We start from the raw sequence: 16,784 nt of genomic DNA on the forward strand, positions 1-16,784 counted from the left end.
CATGGTATGGGGTTTGGCTGTAGCTCTCTGGGTGAGGGCCCACAGGGCTCCATGGAACCTTTCTCCCCACTTCTCTGGGAGAAAACAGAGGAACTTTCACAAAAGGACAGCAGAAAAATTTGAAAGAGATATCATATAGAGAGCATTATAACCAAGCAATCACATAATACTGTTTCTCCAAAATATTTTCTCAGTCATAGAATTATGGAATGATGAAGTGTTTTGGGTTGGAAGAGACCAATGATCATGCAATTCTAGCCTCCCTACCATGGGCAAGGACACCTTCCACTAGACCAGGTTGCTCCAAACCCTGATCAACTTGGTCTTGAAAATTTCCAGGCATGGGACAGTCACAGCTTCTCTGGGCAGCCTGTATACCAGGGCTTCAGCATCCTCACAGCCAAGAATTTCTGCCCAATATCCCATCTAAACCTGTTCTCTGTCAGTGGGAAGCCATTCCCCATTGTCCTGTTTCTCCAGGCCCTTGTCCAAAACCCCTCTCCAGCTCTCTTTGAGCCCCTTTAGCACGGGGCTAAAGCCACTGGCAGGGGCTCTAAGGTCTCACATTTTCTTCCTCAGGCTGAACAATTCCACTAGCACAAGGCACACAAGGAAGTCACATCTGGGGACACAGACTGGGTTGGTATCCAGGACTTGGGACTGTATTTGTGTGTAGACAGAGTTTGTTAAGCCCTGGAGAATTAAGTATTCTGAGAAGACTAAGTATGACTCCTAATCCTACCAGATCCCAGCAGCAAACTTAGCATGGTCAAGTGTTTGGAGGCAGCAAATGCTGCCTGCTGTCTTATTTTAGGAAACAGCTTTAAACACTGCTTTTAAGGGATCCCTGTGCATGTTTGCTGTCTTGGAAGCAAAGAGAGGTTGGGATGAGCATCTGTTTTATGGGCAGTGTGAATTTGCAGTGTGCTTCAGTACATGGAGCATGCCAGTGCTGAGCTGAGCCAGGCCACTGCAGTGTGTGCAAGGTGCACTTCTGCTGATACCACCCTTGCACAAGTACCACTTTGCCGATTTATCCCCCTTGGAGATGACTGCATTTTTATTAATGATTTGAGAATCAGAGTTAGGCAAGACCTGAATGAGCTTGAGTGTTTTGAGAAGTGGGATGAGTGAGAAATCAAGTCAGGGTCCAATGCATTGCCCAGGGAAGTTATTCCTGCTTAATTTCCCTGCATTTTAAACATATTCTAATATGTTTATTTATTTATTAATTTATTTCTTTTTAAATATGCCCTCATTGTAGTCCTTCAATTGGCCTGGAATTGTTTCAAAACCATGTAGATGTGACACTTGGGGAACATGGTTTAGTGGTGGCCTTGGCAGTGCTGGGGTAATGGTTGGACTTGATGGTCTCAGAGGGCTTTTATGACCTAAATGAATCTATGATTCTTCAATTCCAGTACATGATCAAGCTCAGCTGCATTATAATGTTGTGGAAAATATACCAAAAGGCTTAAAATTAATCTTTTTGAGCTAGAGTTTGTCTGAACAGATAACCTCTGATGCCTACCATGTTGATGTTGCCTATAGCGTGATTTTGGATGCTGTGGACTGCTTTATCTATGTTATGTTCAAAAAGCAGTCAGTAATCTGTCTGCTGCTGTCCAAACCCTCCATTTTCATAATCCCTTCCTCATAATTTACCAGTGCATCTTTACAATGAAGGATACACCCAGCTTAACAGTAAAAACAAATTCTGTCCCCATGCCAAGTGAACGGACATCACTGCTTTTTCTCCCAGTCCCATCCCGTCCTGTCACCATCCTCCCTCATACAGCCATGGTGCTTTGGTAACCTCAGATGACGAAGGTGAAATGGGGAAAGTGTAAGCATAAGCTTGACAATATCTATTTTTACCACAGTCCTCAAAGAGAAGTCACCATCTTGCTGACTGAAAATTGGGGCTGGATGCTTGGCTTAGGCAAGACATCTCACCTTTGGATCTTACAACTTGGGTTATGAGTCTGTTCTAGCAAATTAAGGTCTCAGATAATTTTTGGGGGTTTTTTAGGTTGTGGTTTTTTAGTTTGTGGGTTTTTAGGTTTCTCAGTGAATTTTTTCCCTTTGTTATCAGGGAGACGCTGGAAGGGGTAGGGGGTGGCTTTTTGGGTAAATAGTTAGCGATCAAGACACAAAAGGACAAGACAAGTCACACAAGACACACTCCTGGCATTCCAGTGGAGTTTTTGTGGGGATGGGGAGTTTTTTGCTGGGGGAGTGGGCTTTTCTGTTTAGCATTTTTCGGGAGTTGTGGCGTGATGCCACCCAACACAAGTTGTGAACTCAGATCCGAGACTTCGTGGGGGTGGGTCTTACCTTCCTGCCCTCCTTCCATAAAGGAGATTGAGGACAGTGGTCATGCGGTGCCAAGGAAGTTTGTGTACTAGGCTCTAGAACTTTGCTACGCTGCAATTAGGCACTACGGTCGAATCTGCCTGCTTCCATTGCTTCTGCCAGCTGCTCCTTGGTAGTGCTGGATCGAACGCTGCCCCTGAGTTTGCAAAAGAAGCAATTTCCTTCCTTCCCTCCCGGCGCCGGCTGAGGGGATCATGGCACGCTCTCTCTCTGCCTCTCTAGAGCGGCCAGCGCCCCCTGCTGGCCGTGGTCATAACTACACCATAAGGAAAAATTGTAGTTGGCGGGTTTGAAGCTTCTGTTATTGCATTGGGGTATTTTCTGGCCTGATACATATTTTTTAGTAAAGAACTGTTACTCCTTTTTCTACCTTTTTTTCTTCTTGAAAGCCACGTAAGTTTGAAATTACAATAATTTGGAGAGAGGGGTGTTTTCTTCCTGTTCCAGGAAGGTTCCCACCTTCCTTGGCAGACATTTGTCTTTTAAATCAAGACAGGGACATACTTTGTTTTTAACTACTGCCATCAGAGTACCCCAGCAGGGATAATCAAGCCAGCTTTATTCAGGGCAGCCTGGAAAGAACCTGCTGTACAGAGAAGGACCCTGTGGTCTTTGCCACACTCTTTTCTCCTTGTGAAAAGACACAAGACATTTCTTAAAAGCCTTGGGGTTATCTAAGTGCCAGGTGGACCTTGTTGTCTGCAGAAACCTCTGTCATTGTGCCTGTGGTCTTGCTGGTATTACTGTTTTTTGTTAGTGTAACTAAAATGAGTTATTGGAGAATTCGTTGAATCTTTGAAGCTGTAATTTGGGAAGACTTCAACCTATGGCTCATTCATTCTCATTATGGCACAAACTGTGATGGAGGTTATTTGAGTGTGTTGCAGTTCTAGGGAATTGTAAGGCACTGTAGAGGGGACAGTTCCAGTTCATGTGAACCAATCCCTGCCAGGAATGTTTCCTTTCTTTTCACAGAAGAGTAGTATTATTTGTAAATGGGGACTTATGCCACAGCCCATGACATCAAATACAATTTCTGATTTCCAGAGGTCTTGACTGTTCCCTTTGCTTCCTTCTGTTGGCTGGAAGAGGGATTGTCAGGGAAAAAGAAAAGCATGGGCAAATGGCCCAAAGTCCCAGTGCTATCATTTTCTGAGGAACTTCTGTCCCATGTGCTGGCCCTCTCTTTTCTGTTCTGGAGTGTCCTTAGGTAAGAGGGGTGTCATAGTTTGACATGGGAGGAATCTGGGGAAGTGAGGCAAAAGTTTTTTGTGTAACTGACAGTCTGTTGAACCACTGAGAAACTGGACATGCCTCCGTGAAAGACACATGTTGAAAACGAAAGAAATCCGGGAACTTTCTCTTTCTTTCCCGGCTGGCTAGAAGGTAACATGCCCCGGGCCCGCCGGGTCTCGCCCTGGCCGAGCCCGGGAAGCCTGCCGGGCCCCGTCCCGGGCCCCCTTCCCCCGGGCCGGCTGCTGCCTCCCCCTCTTCCCCCATCTGCTCCCGGGCAGGGAGAGGGGGGCGTGCTCCGGGGCCGGATGGAACCGGCCTTGCTGACATCTGGCTGCTTGCTATAACCCCCCCTCCCCCAGCCCGGCTCGCCGAGCTGATCAGCCGAGCCCGCCGGGCCCCGGAAGCAGCCCCGGCTCGGTGCCGGGATTTTAGCTCCATGGGAGATCTCCGCGACCATCGAGCAGGGGAAAGGACAAGGCCACTCCCCCTCCCTCCCCCCATCCCGGCGTGCTGCTGAGTTCTAGCCTGGTTGATTAGATCCGAGACGCCTCCCCCAGCCGCAGATCCCGCCGTCTGGAGCACCCAGCCCCACCGGGGTCAGGTAACCATTTCAAGGGCTCAGGAGACATGTTAACCCTTTCAGTGATTCAATCCTCCCCCGAGTGAGAGATAGGACCAAAATGCAAGGATGTAAAGAAACAACATGAAGACATCGAGGTCAGTGAAGAAGTCCCAGATGGGAGCGATGGGGAAATGCTTTGGTCTTGGGGCTGAAATCCTCCTGTAAGCTATGGAGAAAAATACTCTTTTTCCCTATAATGCATGAAACTATGGGGAGATGAAGGGTTCAAACGGATATTGGGCAAAGGGCTCCATGCTAAAGTAAGCAGAAGTGAAAGTAGTTGTAATCCCATGAAGTTTGAACAGAGAAAGAGAGTAGTCCAGTGCCCCCAGGATAAGAAGATCTCTGTTCCCAGGGATGAAGATGATTTTAGAGATAGATAATGAGAACTTTTGTCTTTGAATAGCTCATCTTTAAAACAATACCCCATAAGTCGACATGGTCCATCAACAAGCAGTGGGAAGGCTTGTGGAAATGGGAAGGACTTCACGATGGCAGGGTTCCCCAGGTGGCTGCTATTAGTGATTAAATTGAGAGCCATGAGAAGACTGTTTTTTTCCTCTTGAGGATAAGTCTCCATAACATTAAGAAGAGGGACTTCTCTCCCTAAGTGAACTGAAGACAGACTATTTTAGAGGTGGTAAACTAACTGGAAATTTTAGGTTTTGTTTCTTTACATTGTCAGTGGGAAAGAAAAGATGAGGGGAGTGAAAAGTGTTCTGAAGGGCTTGTTTTGATTCTTACTACCTTTTTTTCTTTTAGTTACTTTCAATAAACTTTTCTTTATACCCTTTTAAAGTTTTGAGCCTGCTTTGCCTTTCTCCTAATCCTATCTCACAGCAGGAAGTGAGTGCATTGGTGATTGGCCAGCACCGAACCTGCCACACTCTTTGGTGCATTGGCTGGGAAAATCTCAAAATTGGGGAAATCTGAAACTGGTGAACCAAAACCACTACAAGGGGGGCTATGGCTGAGATCCATTGGAGGACTGTGTCCCACCATTTGTACTGCTAATCTACTGGATAAAGGAAGTCCTACAAGAGGAAGGGAGGACTTGAGGATTTTGGAGCTTCTTTCCTTACCAGCTTTGGGAATGAGGGTGGTGAAGTCCCATCCAAACTCAATTTAAATCCACCTGGCTGGTCAGATTCTCCAGTATTTGCTGCAAATGCAGCTCTGACCTGACACTGTGGCACCAGGAGAAAACCCCACAAGTCAAAGATCTCACTGTTTCTAATTGCCTCTCTCAAACTCTCACCATTGCTGGGACCTGAAACCCATCCTCCTCAGCAGCTGCTGGCGGTACTCAGATGTTTGCACTTCCTTTGGTCTCCCATCCAGACAGCCTTGGGTTGGTGACCTGCTTTTTCTCAGTTTCGCACAATTTGTCCTTCTTCAGATCTGGTTGGGTTTCTTGGATATCTTTGTTGGGCTTCTTCCTGCATAGAAACTGGCTTCATGTTCTGTCCTGCAAGAGATGATTTTGGGAGGTGTCCATGGAGAGCTAGAGACATGAGAATTTGTTTAGTACAAAGCTGAAAGGAGGTTTATCCTACTTAAGAGCAGATTACTGACCATGACATACATGGAAACAGAGTTTTGGGACCAGAAGAGAATAGAAAAATATCAGCAACTCAGTTTGGGAGACTTTAAATTAAGAAGCCAGGAGCTTGCTGATCAGGTCTCCAAACTTCTCCTCCTCCATCACATCCTCCTCTGCTCTCTGAGTGACTGTGGGGGTAATACCGTGCTACTCCTTCTCTCCCATCTCAGTTCATCAATCCTTAAGGATGCAATGATATGGCATATCAGTGTCCTTCCTGAGTATATGCCCCCCAACATGGTATGCACCCTGCAGTGTCCCTGTTCATCTCAACTTGACTTTGATTAATTCCTCACTTCACAACTTTTTAACCCCTTCAGACAATGCATCTCCAGAGGTTCCTGGAGCACCACCCTCCAAACCTTTGGACTCTGGGAGAATTTTATTTGAATCAGAGAATCACAGAATTATTTGGGTTGGAAGGGACCTTAAAGATCCTATAGTTTTAACCTCTTGCCATGGGCAGGGATGCCATTTACTATATCACATTGTTCCAAGTTTCATCCAACATGGCCTTGAATATTTCCAGGGATGGAGCATTCACAACTTCTTTGGGCAACTTGTGCCAGTGCCTCATTACTCTTTCCTCAACCACTAGTGCACCAGCCTTAAGCAGGGAATTACATGCTCTGTGTCTTCCTGTGGTTTGGGACAGGACAATTCAGTCTGTAGGGAGCAACTAGGAGAACCTAGTCACATCTCAAGGGATGAATTAAATCAGCCTGGTTAAACCAGTGCTGAATTACTGGGCTAAAGTCACTCAGAAGCCCTAACTCAAATTATCTTAATTGCACTCCAAAATTAATTCAAACCAAACCAAATATGAAATGAAGAGTACTTTAATCCCTCATCATTATTATCAAATTAATAATCTAATCGGGATGTTAATGCGATTTAACTAATCCAGTTTAAAAATAATTTGGATTAATTTGCTTGAGATCCTTCACAAGTACATGAGCTCTTATCAGAGGTCCTAGAAGTCTGCATATGCATATCGTTGCAATGGACCCCCGGCCGGGTAATAAGTTACATAGACTCCATGTATTAGAGAAGGCTGATTAATTTCATTTATTAAGAAACCCATTGCTTTTATAGACAGTTACGATACAAGTAGACCTAATTGGTCCTCTAATTAAAACACCATCACCATTGGCTAATTAGGAAACCACCCTTTGGTAAACAAATCTCTATAACACATTCCACATGTTGACAATACGAGGTGCAGCAAATTAAGATAAGAATTGTTTGTCATTCTTTTCTCTGATCTTCTCACAGACTTTTCCCAGAATGATGCCTGGGAAAGTTGTGTTTCTCTCTGTGGCCAGAGAGCTGCTGCCACATATGCATTTCCCTAACACAGCTGACAGTGCATGGAGCAGGTTCTACCATGTCTCTTGGGGAGCTGGGGGAACTGGGGCAGAGTTTTACCTATGTCTTGGACCCACATTTGAGTGGTCAGAATAAAGGGAGTTTTCTGTTCCAGAGTAATCACTGCAAGCCCTGAAAAACTGTAGTTATCAAGCTGTACTTCTTCACGATGAAGCATAAAATAGACCTTATCCTTCAAAATTTAGTTCTTCCCTGAAAGAATTGTCCAGCCTTGGCACAGGCTGTCCAAGGCAGTGGTGGAGTCCCCATTCCTGGAAACATTTAAAAGCTGTGTGGATATGGCAGCTGGGGACATGGATTAGTGGTGATCTTGGCAGTGCTGGGGGAGCATTTGGACTCCATGATCTTAGAGGGCTTTTCCAACCTAGACAATTTTATTTGTTAGGAAGGCCAGGATCACCCCACACCTGGGATCCAGAAGGCTTGAAGACTTCATAACACTTTTGAGAATGAATCATTACTCCTGTCAGCAGCCAGGGCATCAGCCAGCATCCTGACCATGCCAAAGGGAATCTCAAGGAAGTCAACAAACCCATGGCTCAGCTTGGAGAGCACAACCCTGAGCTGCTAATGGCTGCTTTCAGACCACAGGTCATGCACCTTAACTTGGCATTCCTCAGACACCTCTGAGATGAGAAACTGCTCTTATTTCACAAAAAAAATCCTGTGGGTTGTTTCATGCTCACGCACAGACCAGCTTGGACTCTCAATTATTAAATGTTCAGTTCACTCATAAGACCGGAATTGCGCACGCCATCTAGAGGATGTGGAAAAGACAACTCATTTGAGGCAGGATGGAGGATAGTCCCACTTGTTGGCACCTCAAACCCTATTCCATTAGGCAGTTCAGCTGGACAGCAGAAGGGGGAGGCTGTGCAGAGTCACATTATTAACTTTTCTGGAAGTTTGGGAATGGAGACTGACCTCTGCCAGGGGGAGAGGGAAGGAATGAGACAGTGGGAACAATCCAGAAGGGAAGATGGAGTTTCTGTATTTAAGATTTTCCAGAAGGAAAAGGGTAGTGTAGAGTCTAAGACCTACGGTATCTAGAGACTTTGCCTAAGTCTCTCCTCCTGCTACAGATTTCTCCTCTCCTTCTGCTACAGATTTCCTTCTCAGTCTTGTACAAGCTCTCTGGTTTCTCTGTGAGTTTTGGCCAAATCATCCAGATGAGAGCAGGCTCTGTGTCAAAATGAGTACCTTCTTTCCTCAGGGCTATTGCAGGGGACAGCTCTTGCAGAAACATTACCCAGATCCACCAAAACTTGAGAGACTCAATTGCTACCCTCCAGCTGCCCATGGCTTAGAGCAGAGCGTCAAAAATCACAGATTCAAAGACTGGGTGACATTGGAAGAGAACTCTAGAGGTCAACATACCCAACCCACTGCTCAAACAGGGCCACTCAGAGCCAGTTGCCCAGGACCGTATCTTACCACAGAATCACAAAATGGTTTGGGTTGGAAGGGGCCTTAAAACTGATCCTTGTTGGAACAAGGACACCTTCCACTAGACCAGGTTGCTCTAAGTCCCATCCAACCTGGCCATGAACACCTCCAGGAATGGGGAAGCCACAGCTTCTCTGGGCACCCTGTGCCAGGCCCTCACATATTTTTATGATATTCTTATCATAAAAAATTTCTTCCTCATAGCTAGTTTTAATCATCCCTCTCTTAGTTTAAGACCATTCTCTCCCTTGTCTTATCACTCCAAGCACTATCCTTTGTTCTTTCCTTTCCTGTCCTCCCTCCTCTTTCGTTGGGATGAGCACCAAGACAGCAGCTGGATGTTTTGTAGGGAGTGTTTTTACAGACGTGTGGTGTTTTAGCACAGGCAAACTCTCCCATCAAGGCAATTTGTCCGCTCAGTGGCTGCCCTCTTCCGTCGCCCTTCCCCCTCTTGTCTCCCTTCACACACAGAGCCAGAAATGTAGCAGTTTCTAACATGTCTGAGCATCTTGCTTCCTCACTTGGATATGAAACGTTGTTTAGAAGCTGAAGATGAATGCAGGAAACATTGATGCAATCTAAGATTACTCAAAAAAGAGCAAATGGTGGCAGGGGCCTTGAGCACTTAGTGATTCAGCCATCTTCCTCTCTTCCTGCCTAGAGACCTCTGCACCTGGGCAGTAGTGGGACTTGGTTTGTCCATTCCCCTCATTAGGAGCAGCTTGAATGGGTACATGTGCGAGCTGCCCTGGACTGCAGGGTGACCCGCTGCTGACTAGTCAACAGGTGCCCAGATAGAGTAATAAGATCTCCACCAATGACAAGAGGACTCTGTTCAAATCCACATGGGTTTATTGAAGGAGAGACTGAGGATGAAGAAGCAGGAACAGGAACAGGGAGACAACCTCACGTGAAGGGGAAAGATCCGAGAGCAAACTGGGGAAGGAGGGACCAGGGTATTTAACTGGGGAAGGATAGGCGGAGTCAGGGTGCAAACTGCTCAATGAGGAAAATGTTCGGGGGAGGAGCAGAGATGGGGTGACATAAACTGGACCAATGAGGGAGAAGGGAAGGAGTGGCTTTCTAAGGGAACCAATGGGGATAACGTGAACAGAGAACTTTCTGGAATGGGGGAGACTACAACAAATGATGGACATACCCTCATTTACATAAGGAAACAGTGAACTCTAGGAAAGTGCCCTGCCTTAAACAAATGCAGTCTCCCAGGGCATTCCTGAACTGCTTTCCCCTGGGGTACCTCCCACACACATGTACAGTCAACAGTGCTTTTGTACAGGTAGAAAATGAGTAACGATGGAAGAAAGTAAAATACACTGTCATGATTAACCTGCAGTTCTAGCAGCTTCTAGGAAAACACATGCACCATTAACTGCACCCTGAGTACAGATGGAATCGGTACTTGGAGGGGTGACACTTAAATGCATAGGGCTTTGGTTGTTCTTGAGCACAAATGCCTTTGAGTTGTCTGGAAAAGCATGGTGGCTCTGTAATAACAGAATCACAGAATTGTTCAGGTTGGAAAAGCCCCCTAAGACCATTGAGTCCAGCTGTTCCCCAGCACTATCACAAATGCCATTTAATCATGTCCCCAGGTGCCACATCTACATATTTTTGAACAATTTCAGTGATTGTGGTCCCACCACTTCCCTAGTCACCTTGTTTCAATGTCTGACCACCCTTTCAGTGACAAAATTATGTGATGACTAAGCTTGGAAAGATTCATCCTTCCCTGCTGCTGTGAGCATCCTCAGCACCCACAGAAATAGTGCAGAGATTTCAGCATTTTTCAGTTTTGCCTGCTTCTGCCTGGGCTGTGCAAATGCTGACTGATGTTGGCATGGCAAGGTCTTCTTGGTGCCAGAGCTGGAGGGTGGGTTTGTCACATCAGCTCCTCTCCCCTGGCAGTCCATAACAAGTGCAATGGAGATCAAATCCCAGTTGTCTCTTATCTCCCTTTAACCATCCCCTCTTGTTCTGTGGTACTCATTCTCCCATGTAGTATATCCCAGGCTTGAATATCACTTTCAGATCGGCTGAGGATTTTAAGAAGCTGCTTAATGAGCCCTCAAGGGCTGGCCATGAGCTGCACTGTATCTGCAATCCATGCTGCCCATCCCTAAAATGCTGGGCATGGGCATTCTCCATTCTCTCCTGCAAAAGTTGCAGCAGCCTTGGGCAGACATCCACTGCTCTTTGATGGACCTGGGCACCCAACACAGGCACAAACATCTGCATCCTTCATGGTTTCCCCAGTGTCAAAGAAACCATTATCTTCTCTGTTAGATGTCTAGGAATTAGATTTCAATTTGCCATGTGTGAAAACATCCTGGAATCACCTGGCACATACTTCAGGACAGGATAAACCTTTGATCCACACCAAGTTGCTGGGTGGGACACATGCTTATGTTGTGTAGTAGGTCTACTAGAGTGATTATGTACTCCCTCTGCTGTTCTGGTTGTGGGATCAAGAGGTACTGTGTGGAAGAAATCACCCTTTTCTCGCTTTCCCCCCCATATTAGAAAATGTATTGGAGGACATTTTAAACAAAGTTGGTTCCCAATAGCACATAGACCAGTTCAAGGCAACATAATGAACTGTGCCATTACAAAAACCATTTTAGGCCAACAGGTAAGAGGAGATGGAAATATGGGCAATGAAATACATCTCAGTGAAAAATGGGCGAGTTAATTCCAGTTAACCTTTTCCAATAGAAAGGCATGGTGGGTGCAAGACACTCCCCTCCAGGAATGCCTTATCTGCTCTTCATAGCCAGTGTTCCATCCTGCTGAGGTTAAAGCACTAACTCTGACCCCTTTTTGGCTTCATCTCTGTGTCTAGTTGATGAAGACAGCAGAGCTGGACCCTCGGCAGAACTACCTGGTGGGATTTCATCCCCATGGAGTCCTGTCAGCTGGAGCCTTTCTCAATTTCTGCACAGAGGCATCTGGCTTTTCCATACTCTTCCCAGGCATCACCCCTCACCTGATGATGCTTTCCCTGTGGTTTCGCATCCCATTCTTCAGGGACTATGTGATGAGTGGAGGTAAGGAGCATGGGCCTCTGGCAAGCAGTGGTATGTGTAGGTGCTTTTTTTGAGGAACATAGAGTGAAGATGCATGGGGAAGAGGAGTCAAGGGTCTGTTTTCCCTCATCTGGGGCCAATTGGATCCCATTCATGGACACATCTATTCAAGATGGCAACCCAAAACCTCTGAAGTTAAAAGTTGCCCTTCTTGCTGTTATGTCTGTTGTTCAACTCCATAAACGGTCTCTGTGCTCAGGGCATCACTGTGCAGGTGCTGTGTGCAAAATGCAGAGCAAATTGTGAACAGAAATGCTGAGAGCAGCAGATCAGGATGTTCCTGTATTTCTTTCCATAAAAATTATATTAAGGCTTGAAATTGTGAGGAAAAATATGCTTTTTCTGAAGTATCTGCTGTTTCCAGGGAAGCAGCATCCAGGGACAGAGGATGAAAATAGCAGCTCATGCTGCTGCAATGGAATGTGGCAGGGGGAAATATGTAGTGAAAAGGAATAGGAAAAGCGACAGGTAAAAATTAAACTGAGAGAGGTAAAAGGGAGTTTTGAGAGATTTTTGGACACTGGCAGGATGACCTCCATCTCTCAGCAGCGAGCTTGGCAATTGTCACTTCTCTAGCTGAATGTGGGCAGAATTCAATAGGCTAAACATAGGCATCCGGTTCCATCTGATGTACCCCAGAGCATCCATTACCCTGTTTTCCACATAAACTCTGGCTCCTGCTGCCAGAGTATTTACATAGAGAGTGAGAAATCCAAACAGTGAGATATATGAGACAATTATGACCCAGGTGAAGGAAGGTTTAGTCACTGTAATGTCGGAGTTGGGTACATAACTAATTTTGAGGTCAGTTGAATCCATTTCACAATGAGGTTTTAAAGTGCAAATTATTTTAGCCCCTGAAACAAGGATTTATTTTTTTAATTAAAAAAATATTGTCAGAACAATGTTGCTTTGTCATTTCTGAATTAAAAATTTCTATCTTATTCAAGTAAACAACACCAGAGAACCAAATCCTTCATCAAATTCCACTTTCAATTAGCATCATCCACTGAAATGTATGTGTGTTTTGACCTAAAGCAAATGTTTCTCTGATGTCAGAATTGTTCAGAATTGGACATGGTCTCACTTGACAACAAATTGAAACAAACTTTTTCTAGGATTTAAGTGCAGCTAGTTCCCAGTTTATTTTTTTCCCTAAATTTTTCCCTCACTTCTGAGCCAGACAGTAAATAGATAATTGTATACTCACCCAGCAGAGCTGTGTGCAAATGTAGCACCTTTTAAAGGAGTTGACCTGGGGTTTTCAGCTCTTAAAATAAAGTTTTTAGCACCTCTCCAGAGACGGATTATGGGGGGGGAAAAGGTGCAGAGCAAATCACTGACAGGTGGGTTTTACTTTTAATTTCTCTCTGCTCTCCAGGCCTCATCCCCTCTGACAAGGAGAGTGCATCCTACGTGCTGCAGAAGCCGGAGGGTGGGAACTTGCTGGCCATCATTGTTGGCGGGGCACAGGAGGCACTGGATGCCCGTCCAGGATCCTTCACCTTGCTGCTGAAGAACAGGAAGGGATTTGTGCGCCTGGCCATCCAGCATGGGTGATGAAGGGGGTGGGGTCCAGGGGTGCTGAGGGAGGAGTGCTCAGCTCTGTGGCTGGTTAATGGGGTGTTTCTGTTTTGGAGAAGAATGAAGGGGTTTTGGAATGGACTTTGCTAATCATGACACCCTATTGGTTTTAATTCCCTGCAGCACCCCCCTGGTCCCTGCCTTTTCCTTTGGGGAGAATGATGTCTTTGATCAGGTGAAGAATCCCAAAGGCTCCTGGCTGCGGAGGATTCAGCATTGGCTCCAGCAGATCATGGGCATCTCCCTTCCCCTCTTCCATGCACGAGGCATCTTCCAGTACAGCTTTGGGCTGATACCCTACCGACGGCCCATCTGCACCGTGGGTGAGTCAATCCACAGAACTCTGACATGATGCCAGACACACTCAGGCTAGCCAAACTGGGAAAACAGGGACTGTCCCTGGGTTGTGTCATCCTCCTGCCAGGCTGAAGCTTCATGCCAGAGAGCACAAGCAGTGGGAGGCTAGAAATGTGCTGTAAAGCAGCATTCCAAACTGTTCATGTTTTGGCAATCTGGTTTGATTTCATGACAAATACCAGCCCATCTGGGCTGTGCTGGGAAAGGCCCCAGAGCAAATGTGGCCAACCTCATCACTCCTGTGAGTTGCAGACAACCCCAATACCACAACACGGTGACAAAAACCACTGCAATAGGGTTGCATGAAACATATTCCAAGGCAGTTTTACAAACACAAGTAGGTCAAGGGAGAGGATTCTGCCCCTCTGCCCCACTCAGGTGAGACCCCCTCATGCAATGCTGCCTCCAGCTCTAGGGCAAGAACATCAGAAGAATGGGGAGCTGCTGGAAACCATGGATATACTCCAAAGGCTTGGAGCATCTGGCAGACAGGCTGGGAGAGCTGGGGATGTTCAGCCTGGAGAAGAGAAGGCTCTGGGGAGACTTTAGAGCCCCTGCCAAGTGCCTAAAGGGCCTCCAAGAAAGGGGGAATTTGAAGGGCAAATTTGAAGGGAATTTGAATGGGGATTTTTGGACAATGGCATGGAGTAACAGAATGGAAGGGCTAGATGGATATTGGGAAGAAATTCTTGGCTGTGAGGCCCTGGCACAGGTTGCCCAGAGAAGCTGTGGCTGCCCCTCTTCTCTGGAAGTCTTCATGGGCAGCTGGAACTGGGCTTAGAGCAATCTGGTCCAGTGGAGAGTGTCCCTGTTCAAGGTAGGGGGGTGGAATGAGATTATCTTTATGTCATTCCCAAGCCAAACTATTCTGTGATTCTCTGAATGCTCAAGCAGTTTGCAGCTTTGCTTACTGTCCTGTGCAGACATATCTACAAATCCAAACCTATTTGCATATGAGGAATATGAACCATTTTGACCAGAGACCATGTCCATGGGAGACCAAGTTTCAAGAAAATCTTTGGTTTTGAATAAGTTTTTCAACATCTCCATGCTTGTTCCACCAGTGTGGGTGATTTTCTGTGAATTAATTTAATTTAAAATACTGTTTGGAATGGTTAGAGCTTACACCACTGATTAAGTTTGACAACCAGCAATTACTTCTAATTGTATTACAACCTGTTTAGATTGTCTCAATGGTTTTATAAGCTGTGTAGTATCACATGGACTCTTCACTAATTGGATGAAGAACAGCCTTATAACATGTTGAAACCCTCCGCCACTTGACAAAAACAATTTGAATAAGAGACCAGAGCAAAAAAAGTACCTCATGGACCTTCTATGTCCCCTGCTTCTGGTAGCTCTGGGAGATGGAAAGGCTCTTCTAGAGATAGGAATCAAAATAACTAGATTTTCTATTGAATAAAATGTGATTTTTAAAAGATAAGTAAGTACTTGGTTACTAATAAAAATCAGATATTGCACAGAATCTTTAATCTGAGGAAAGTGGAAGCACCTTCAGTGCAAGTGTATTTCAATAGTGTGGGGCTCCTCTGTTCCTCACTTTCCTCATTTGCAATGCAGATTCCCCGGGCGATGTGGAAACATGGAAAACCTAACCCAAATATTATCCTGTCTTTATATTGTGTTTATCTGCAGCACATCTGAGATGTGAGAAGCAGCTCTTGGGACTGCATTGGGATACAGCACTTCTAACTTCAAAAGGCTACACAGAGGGTCTTTGACATTAGCCAACTTTGCAGATAGGTAAACTGAGGCAAGGACCAGTGTGATCCTGGAGACCAAGAGCTTGGTCAGGATCTGAGCCACCATCCCTCCTTGGTTGTGCTATCTCCCAGGCTCCATGAAATAACTGGTCATACTGACCTGTCCATCCTGGATGGGCTGACCTCAGCTCTGGCAAAGTGTTCAGAGGTACCTGCCACTGGCTCCTCCTAACACCTGTACTTCTTTTCCAGTTGGGAAGCCAATTCCAGTGCAGAAGAAGCACAGACCCTCTGAGGAAGAAGTTGATCAAGTCCATCAAAAATACCTAAATGAGTTGTCCAAGCTCTTTGAGAAGCACAAAGCTAAATATAATGTCCCAGAAGATAGTCACCTAGAATTTATATAGAGTGCCTTAAGCAAGGTAAAACCATGGAGATCAAGCTCCAAGTTTCCCCCTTCTCTGGAACTACTTCACAACCCCAACATAGTTACAGTTAACACATAGTCTATATAGAGTCAGGAAAATAGCTTGATTTTCCCAGTATTTGCATGGGTGTAGAGACAGGTTTTTCATTTTTTCTCCATGTAGAACACATAAAAGATAAAAAAGAGAAGAAAAAAAAAATCCCATCTGTGGTCAGCACAATTGAAACTCCTCAGCACAAAAATAACACTTCCACTCTGGCATGGATGCCAGTTTATACAGATATTTCCAGGCAGTTCTGAATTATTGAAATTACTTCCTTTGCATTATTTTCATTTTGAAATGGGACAATGAGCCATAATTTGTGATGAAGGCATATGTTTTTTTTAAATATAATTCATCTAGATCAATAAATGAACATTGTTTGTTTGGTGCTCTTCAAGTTTTTAATTGCTCTGGGCTCTTTTCTCACCACCTGAAGCAGTTTATCTGAACGGTCCAGCATGATGGCAAGCACCGTCAGCAGCATGATGCCGTAACACGCTTGCACAGAAGAAATTAAATAAATTCCATTAGAAATATGTATTGGAACTATAAAATATTTCTAATTGTTATAAAGAAACCAGGAGCCACTCTGGCAGTCATACTCACACCACCACAGCTGGGATTGAGCCTTGGCAACTCCACACTCCATACTCCGTCAGACTGGGCTTCCTTACTGGCTCAACCCCTAGTTTCCCATAGCACAGTCTCAGATATCTGGATCCTTCAAATAATTTAGTCATACAAGAACAAAATAACAGCTTGGGGTGAGAGACTCCAGAAGTGACAAGGAATCTCCAAAAAAAGAAACCCTTGGCTTATGTGCCCTTATTATCTGAGTGCGTGGGAAAGTCTGGGCTCTTCTTCCTGAGTCCT

The 16,784-nt window shown here is 45.4% G+C and overlaps 1 protein-coding gene across 1 annotated transcript in view; it reads left to right on the plus strand.

Annotated features, from left to right (window-relative positions):
• The window catches only part of MOGAT2 (monoacylglycerol O-acyltransferase 2), a 32,893-nt gene extending 16,585 nt beyond the window's left edge, over positions 1 to 16,308 (plus strand). Inside the window, exons 3-6 of the mRNA XM_053936479.1 lie at positions 11,533 to 11,737; positions 13,158 to 13,332; positions 13,484 to 13,683; positions 15,694 to 16,308. Coding sequence (XP_053792454.1) covers positions 11,533 to 11,737; positions 13,158 to 13,332; positions 13,484 to 13,683; positions 15,694 to 15,848 — 735 coding nt within the window. The 3' untranslated portion in view covers positions 15,849 to 16,308. The remainder of the gene's footprint in view (positions 1 to 11,532; positions 11,738 to 13,157; positions 13,333 to 13,483; positions 13,684 to 15,693) is intronic.
• Positions 16,309 to 16,784: the final 476 nt, after the last annotated feature.

Source organism: Vidua chalybeata, chromosome 2 (assembly GCF_026979565.1).
Source record: "Vidua chalybeata isolate OUT-0048 chromosome 2, bVidCha1 merged haplotype, whole genome shotgun sequence".
NCBI classification, from domain to species: Eukaryota; Metazoa; Chordata; class Aves; order Passeriformes; family Viduidae; genus Vidua; species Vidua chalybeata.